Source organism: Nilaparvata lugens, chromosome 4 (genome assembly GCF_014356525.2).
Source record: "Nilaparvata lugens isolate BPH chromosome 4, ASM1435652v1, whole genome shotgun sequence".
In the NCBI taxonomy this organism is placed as follows: Eukaryota; Metazoa; Arthropoda; class Insecta; order Hemiptera; family Delphacidae; genus Nilaparvata; species Nilaparvata lugens.
Window position 1 is genome coordinate 43,495,687 of NC_052507.1, and position 9,005 is coordinate 43,504,691.

The 9,005-nt window shown below is 31.0% G+C and overlaps 1 protein-coding gene across 1 annotated transcript in view; it reads left to right on the forward strand.

Moving 5' to 3' along the window:
* The window catches only part of LOC120351056, a 15,561-nt gene extending 6,890 nt beyond the window's left edge, over positions 1–8,671 (forward strand). Inside the window, exons 2-3 of the mRNA XM_039427001.1 lie at positions 4,345–6,957; positions 8,661–8,671. Coding sequence (XP_039282935.1) covers positions 4,965–6,957; positions 8,661–8,671 — 2,004 coding nt within the window. The 5' untranslated portion in view covers positions 4,345–4,964. The remainder of the gene's footprint in view (positions 1–4,344; positions 6,958–8,660) is intronic.
* Positions 8,672–9,005: the final 334 nt, after the last annotated feature.

Sequence of the window (9,005 nt, forward strand, 5' to 3'; positions counted from 1 at the left end):
TTCCACAAAAAATTTTTCATGGCCATTTTTGAAACTCGGAAATCGAGATAATTCACGTTTTTTATAATGGATTCAACAGGAAAGATCTATTTCAACTTTGCGAATGAATATGATTAAGAGAAAATGAATATGAATATGAATAAGAGAAAGTAATATGATTGTAATTCTCTTCTCCATCCTTATTATTAGCAAATCATAAATGGACAATATTGTATTATCATCTTGAAATATTCACTCAACTTCTTTGAGAAGGAAAGAAGTTCCTTGTATCCACGTGTGTATTGCTGTTTGGCTTTGAAAGCTGCATTCTTGTTCGAATTACATAAATGAGTCGAAAGTGACCTGCTAAGAGGGAAATGGGTCGCCAAAAACATAGGGTGATGTTATCGGAGGTTCAAACGTATTCCATAACAAAACCTTTTCTAGCTGAAACTCTTTTCGGAAGGAACATGGTGCTTTTCTCAAAAGGGCTTATTTTCAGTCCAGTCTACAATCTGGAAGGTTTCGAAGGAAAGTGTCGAATATTCATAACAATAAGAATATCTACAACAATAGATGACCCTCACACTATAGTATAGTTTTTCGAATTCTGGGAGTACAGATGGTACTATTGTTTCCCTAGCCAGTTTGCAAACATTTTCTTCAAGTGTTCCATTGAGAGGGAAGTAGTTATTTGTAAGGAGAGGCAACATTAAAGTCGCAGTGATATCAATACATTGAATACTAGAGAGGTATTTTATAATGAACCGGTGGAGGTGTTTTATAAACCAATTTACCTCACACCGGATATCAATCAATCTGTAACCGGTGGAGGTGTTCTATAAACCTCTTCACCTCACACCAGATATCAAATTATGTCGCCGAGAATTTCTTTATACCATGACTTAGTTAATCTTCATGGCACAACGTGCAATATTAATTACAAAGAACTAAAATAAAGTTTAGGTCTTCAAGAACTAAGAACTAACTAAAGTTCTTACTTCTTATCCTTACTTCTTAGACATGAGGTTCGAAAGACACTCTTGCAGTCTATCCCACCGTTGTGCACCAATGTAAACGGTGGAGAGTTTCTCCTCTCCTGTAAAATTTACTGACATTATACTACTATTAAACATCTATTTGAATCTGTGATTAGTTGGGAGCTTACAGTGGATTCGTCAATCCAAATGCACAGATTCTCAGCAATATTTAATCGTCACCTATTTTAGCAACTAATAACTACGAGCCAGGAACTTCAATGAAAAATACTTTAAGAATTTAACCTCAGGTTTGGACCTGATACACAAAAAAAAAACTGCAATAACATTCACTCAATTTCACACTATTACAATTAATAGGCTTCTTATTATATAGAATTCATTTATTTGATTGGCTTCTTAACACTAATTCTATTTCCTATTCAAAGAGCAAAGCGAAGTTATAGTTTATGGTAGTTTTAAATTGTGAATGTTATTCTCGTGGATGTCGATTCTAGAGAGCTATAGTGTATTATCTTTAGTCTTCGACCATGATTGTATAGATGGCCCAATACATCCTATACATTGTCGAAATTCAAATCACCACACTTATGATTGCCGTCTGTCATGGATCAGTAGCCTCTCCACCATAATTTTGTGTATTGCCAAGTATATGAAAGTATTATCGAGTATTATCAAGTGAAGGCTATTAAAGTTTTATAAAGTGTTCTGAATGATAAGATACTGGAGTATTGAAGTAATGATTTTCACAACACATCAAGATCATTATCAAACTTGCTTTACTCGGTTGACCCCTTACCCTCCACCCCATTGATTCAGAAAAAAATTAGCTTCTACACACACCCCATCTATACAAATTTTCGTCAGTCATACTACATCACTAGCTTTTTTGGGACCCCCACACAAGAATTTTATTGATTTAGAGAGAACCCAAGAATTTCAAGAACGAATAGACGGGGGAGGGGGATTAGTACCCCACGAAATTTCAATTGGAGTGAAACCTAAGTATCTCTTAGGCCCTATCCAAAACGATTTCAAGTACAAGCTTGGTCAAAAGTATAAACTTGAATGGAAATCGGTATTCAAAAGTCTGTATTCAATACTCTGTATCTTGAAAGTCTTAAAATTTCTCTGTATCTTTTAAAAGTCTTTCTTTCTCATTTAAAAATTGAAGAAAACTTGAAAAGACAAAGATATCGAAATATTGATATTTTAATCTGTTTCAGCAGTCATCATAATATGATTATGAATATGAATTTTAATATTATGTGTAAGCTCTAATTATTAATGTTAATATTCAAAATCTCTCATATAATTATATTTTAATAATTAACTGAAGAGTTATTGGAGAGTTTGGAATAACAAAAGAAATGCAATTGCGAATATTTAATTGCAAAATCATCATGGAACTTCGTGAAGCATAACCTTGGATTATTGTCATAATGATAGATTGCAACATGGGTTTCATTTTATATCATTGAAAGTCTTCTTCCTCTTGATTTTGAGTAAACATTCCAAATCAATAGAATATCATTTTAAAAGAAATTGAAAATACTGATGATGATGTAATCTAAGTCGAAATTATGTTCTATCATGTTAGTCTATAATATCTATAGTAGTCTATCTATTGATATAGTATCTATCTATCGATCACAACTCAATGTGAAGCATTGAATCTATTGAAAGGAACAAATTAAAAGATTGAAATTATTGTTATGATAACACGGGTGAACACACCCTCCCCCCCACTGAATTAAGAAACTCTCCCCCCCCATGTAATATGCATCCCCTGGGCACCCTTGAAAATAATAATCATCCGTTGTAGAAGAATGGTGTGAATTTGAATACAGTCGCTTCACATTGATTTGAAAGGTTAGTGTGAGGAATAAAAAAATAAGTTGGTTGAGACCCTCAACTTGACCCTCAACTTAATTTGAAATGAAATATAAAACTAATAATTGCTAATATGATCAATGAACTAATTAATCAATCTCCAGATAAAAATGTTTTATCGTTTGAATTTCACCAGATTATATCAAGAAGAAAAATTGAACTCAACTTCCTATGCATTACTGTATAAACTCGAAATAAGTTGATATTTACCTTAAAAAAAATTATTTAGCCTTAAAAATCGATTTATGAATGATAAGGTGGGAAGAAATGCCATAGTAATCTATTAATTCATCAAATGAATATTGATTGTTTATAGTTCACTTCTAATAGATAATTCCCCTAGAGTAGAAACATAAAAGCTGTTTTCCTACAATACAGCTTTTTTGAGTTACTACAGTAATGATCTGATATTGTGCCAAGCTATTGCTATGAAAGAAATCTTGCTGTAGGAATGCATAGGGAAATTATAGTTTAGAGTTTCTATTGTTGGTAACACTGATCACGCGGACTCGCGTGCGTGAGCATTAACTTGTTGCTGTGATAGTGTAGAACTGTACAGAGCATGCGCAATGACGTCATTGATGACGACATTATACTAAGAATATTTCGACCAGTGCGCATGACTACTATTTCTATTTCGGCCTTCTGCGCATGCCCGGTGACGTCAAAATGACGTAGCATACTAAGACTATTTCGCACTAAGAATATTTCGGTTCAGCGGCTTTACAAAACCAAACCACTGCTCAGTAAGCAACAGCTGTTATGTTGTGCTTGCGTAGAAGTGTTGCGACTATAGTGTGGTCCACGTTATAATGGGAGTGAATAAAGATAGAAGAATTAATAGCGATACTGATTCTCTGCATTAATTAATTATATTTCTACACCATCAAAGACATAATTGTCATCGTTGTGGACCTAGAAAAAGATAGTATCACCGGCTTTGTCAAATGATAGACAAGGATAGCAAAAATAAAGTTGATGAGATATTGTCATTATAATGTAGACCTCACTATAGTAATTGTGCCATTATTAGGTTCTAGGTTATGTTCATGTTCAGCTGCTGCTTACATTATTTACAATCATTATTACTGTCTAATAAAGTATAATATTGTTGTTAATAATTATTTGCATTATAAAACATTGCATTATAAAAAATGTACAGCTTCTGTTGAAAGCTAGGGAGCGAAAAAGGTAAACGGGAGTACTTTACTCTCACAAAATATCATGAGTTTGTTTGTGAGAGTTCCAAAAGAGGGTGCATTGCAGTATCTGAGTTCATTAATGGGATCAATGAAAGACATTTCAATTTATTGAATAATCAATCAGCTGTTGTATCAATGCCCTCCAAACAGGTATATGATAACAAGCGGTTAATCAATGAAGAAAAATTGAATGATTTAAAAAAAACACTTCAATACATCCCTGTTGATTTAATATTGATTAACAACTTAATATTGATTTTATTATTTTGTAGGTTCAGCTCCAATCTCAAGTGGGCTACCAACACCAAACTTCATCAGCCAAATTTGATTGAGGTGTGAGTTTGCTTCAGCTTCAAGACAGTAGGCTACCAACACCAAACTTCATCAGCCAAATTTTATTGAGGTGTGAGTTTGCTCAAGCTTCAAGACAGTAGGCTACCAACACCAATCTTCATCAGCCAAATTTTATTGAGGTGTGAGTTTGCTTCAGCTTCAAGACAGTAGGCTACCAACACCAAACTTCATCAGCCAAATTTTATTGAGGTGTGAGTTTATTCTTCATTTTTTGGTGAAATTTGAAATAACAGATGTTAATGATTTGAAAAATATTGATGAGAGTTCTAGGTGGAGAAAAATCAACAAAAAGGTTATATTTATTGCAAAGAACAAGAATGATGAAAAATTTATAAAAATTAATGATGGATTGAAAATATTTTTTGAAAGAGTTATCTAAAAAATCTAATGTTGTAAAAGAATCACCCAAAATTAATGCATTCAATAGCAATATGCAAAATTGATTTGTTCTGTATCCATCAGATAGGAAAAAACATATTCAAACATAATATTATTACATCACTTTTCTTCATTTTTTTTAGATAACAAATGAGAAGCAATGAGTAGAAATATTCATTTATTCAGAGGGGGCAGAAGAAAAAAAGATAGAATAAAAGTTACCACTGGTCTGTTCACAGAATTGGAGAGTGCATTCAATAATGCATTAAAGACTTATTATTACAAGAATGATAAATATAAGGATATTTGTAAGCTATTAATTGGTATTAAATTGAAAATTATCAACTTATTATCACTTATTTTGAATCAACATCAATGTTTAAAATTCAATGTTCTTGTAGAATGTACATATAAGAAAAAATCAATTTCTCATGATTTCGATTATCAAGATCGCACTTTCAAAACCAAGAACATTACTATTGTAAAGTCATCAAATTTAGAGAATGTATTACAGTATGTTTTGAAGAAAATTTGTCATGAAGAATATATATATGAAGGATGGTCACTTTCGAAAATTGATGGTGTTCTTATAAGAGTGAACAAATACAAACCTCTTAGAGGTAGATCTTATATTCCACTTCCTAAAAAAATACAAAATAAAAGGGCTATAATCAACTGCAAGAATATTGATAACAAATGTTTCATGTGGGCTATTCTTTCTGATTATGTTCAGTTCCATCCTGAAAGAATATCATATCATCATAGAAATCTAATATCAAAATTCAATTTCAAAGGAATCTCTCTTCCCACACCAATCAGAGATATAAAAGTTTTTGAAAAGAACAACAAGTCCATATCAATAAACGTTAACTCTCTAGATGAAAAATATGAAATATTCCCATTGAAGATATGTGATTATGAGAAGAGAAAGCATTTTGATTTATTATTATTGCAACAGGATGGGGAATATCATTATTGTTTAATTAAAAATTTATCAAGACTCATTAGAAGTCAATTGTCAAAACATGAAAATAAAATAACAATTTGTAAAAGATGTTTCTCATACTTTGATGTGAGAGTGAAGAAAAATTTCAAAACCCACCAAAGATTATTTTCGAAGAAAAAAATAACAAAAGTTATAATGCCTAAGAAAAATATTTGTGATAATATTAACCCAATACTTAAATTTAAGAATTATCAGAATAAGTTTAGAGTTTCAATAGTACTATATGCTGATTTTGAATGTTTATTAGTTCCATATTTATCTTGTACCCCATCAAGCTCAAAAAGTTTCAGTAATAAAACTCAAAGTCATCAACCATATAGTTTTTGTACCTATCTAGTTATTGATGAAGAGATTCCTGAAAAGATAAAATCAAAACTTCCTAGTGAACCTTACCTATATAGAGGAGAAAATGTTGCTAATAATTTTATGCAATATATTACTAATTTGACAAATACAATTGGAAAACTGTTAAAAGAAAATATTAGTATGACTTTCACCAAAAAAGACTTGTTGAATTTTAGAAAACAAAAATGTTGTGAAATGTGTGATTGTCAGTTTACAATGATGAATAAAGCAGTACGTGATCACTGTCATATTACAGGAAAATATAGAGCAGCTTTATGCAATAGATGTAATTTGCTTAGACAAAATCAAAAATATATCCCAGTATATTTACACAATGGAGCAAATTATGATAATCATTTAATAATACGTGAATTAGGGATAGATGAGCATAACATTGATATTATCCCCAATTCGAGTGAGAAATACATTTCTTTCACAAAACATACATCAAGTAAACTAACAATAAGATTTATTGATACTCTGAAATTTATGAATACTTCACTTGATAAGTTAGTAAAAAATCTCCCGAAAGAAGAATTTCATCACATAAAAAAAATTTTTCCTCAAATGAATTTAGATTTGGTAACTTGTAAAGGTGTTTTTCCATATGAGTATCTAGATGATGAAGAAAAACTGAATGAGAAAAAACTACCTTCTATATCCAAATTTTATAGTAGCTTGAATAAAAAACATATAACCTATCAAGATTATATTCATGCTCACAAAGTATGGCAATCATTCAAAATACAAACATTAGGAGAATACAGTGATCTTTATCTAAAACTTGATGTTATTTTGCTATGTGATGTTTTTGAAAACTTTCGATGGGTCATGTATAAAACTACTGTATACAGACACTGTTCCTTATTCTATGAAATTCAAACAAGAAATTTCTATTATGATGTAAGCAAGCAATTTTTGAATAATTTTTTTGATTTTTCCGATTATCCTTTAGATCATCCACTCTTTTCAAACAAGAATAAAAAAGTACTTGGAAAATTTAAAGATGAATGCAACAGTCAACTTATTAGAGAATTTATTGGATTAAGATCTAAGCTATATTGTTTTCAAATTCATGATGAAAAGAAAACTGTAAAGAAGAAAGCTAAAGGTGTCAAATACAATGTAATTGAAAATGATATATCTTTTGATGATTATTACTTTGTCTTGAAGAATGATGAGAGTCAGTTGAACAATGAAGATAGAAAAGAAAGCATAGCCTGTAGATATAGGAAGATGAGCACATTCAGATCTAATGAACATATTATAAATACAGTAGAAAGTAACAAAATTCCATTAAGTAATCAGGATGATAAGAGAATTATTTGTGAAGATGGAATAAATACTTTTGCCTATGGACATTTTTCATTGAACAAAGATTAAAGTAAAAAAAAATGAACTAAAAATACTGTAAGCATCAATTTTCATAACCATCTTCTTCACTGTTCAGTTTTAATTCATAAAAAAAGTAATATAGAGGATTCAAAGAGTTTGTTTGAGTTCATATAATTTAGATTGTGCTCATTACTATACACCACCAGGATTCAGTTTTGATGCAATGCTTTCATATACTAAAATTGAATTGGAACTTTTAACAGATTATGAAATGTATTTACTATTTGATGAGCACATTCAGATCGAATGAACATATTATAAATACAGTGGAAAGTAACAAAATTTCATTAAAGAAGTGAATATGAATCAAACCTGCACTAATGCAATATAGATATTTATTTAGAATAAATAAATGTGTTGTTATTTAAATATAATATGAAAATGTTATTAAAATCAAAGATAATATTATGCTCTCATTGTATTTTTCATCAATAAATCTATTATTAGCAGGATTATTGTTTTTTTTTTTTATAATACATATTCCTCTCTATCCTCTTACATCACTTATTGATGATAATTGAAAAAAATAGTTCTTTAATTGAAATGGGGAAGGACTTTGAAGAACTATTTATGGACCATGCATTGTTCGTGAAAGGAATAAGCCATCAGTTGAGCGTTATGTCACCAACAATGATTATAGCTGAGGAGAAAGACTTCTCCAGCTGTATATTCTGTTCAATACTGAAGATTAATTATGTGTTTGTCAATAAATACTATGTGTAATGAGCCATTTGTTATTATTGACTATCCTACTTCCTCATTTTCAGTCACTTTTCAGTCACTGTTCACTTACAGCTCATATAGGTAAGAAATCACCATACTATACTTTCAACAAAGTACTGGTGAAATGATAGTTCAACCGATTTGATTGTACTCCTGAGTTGGAGGCAACTAGTTCATCAAATCATGATGTTGGTGGAAGTTATGATTAACCAACTTCCAGCATAAAGATAAGTTTATCAGAGTAGGATGATTCCTATTGTATTGAATGACTAACAGTATAGGATGTAATTTATGCTTTATCTCACACCTTGTGCTTACTCTAGAAGTTGAAGGTTGTATGGAATAAAATGTGCAACAATTGTGGTATTACTTGATGTTTATTTACAGTGTATGCATGAAAATATATATATAGTGCACAAAGATAATATTTCAGTCCAATATATCAAGAACTATCTAGTGATACAAATCTCCTAGTCGATTGCTTATTTCACAAAATCCTCTGCTGAGCATGAATTTCAAGATGACTGCTCCCTCGCATAGATTGGTGTAGCAGCTTGATACTTCAGCGTCGTGGAAGATGTATGTCAATGTCTTCAAGAAGTTTTGAGCTGTTCCAAACGGTTCAGGCAGGTCCTTATCTCCAAAGTTTAGGAATGGTTGTATGATCCATTGGTTGCTGGTTACTAGTAGACAGTCTCCACACTCACGCATGTCTACTTGCTCCACTGCAGG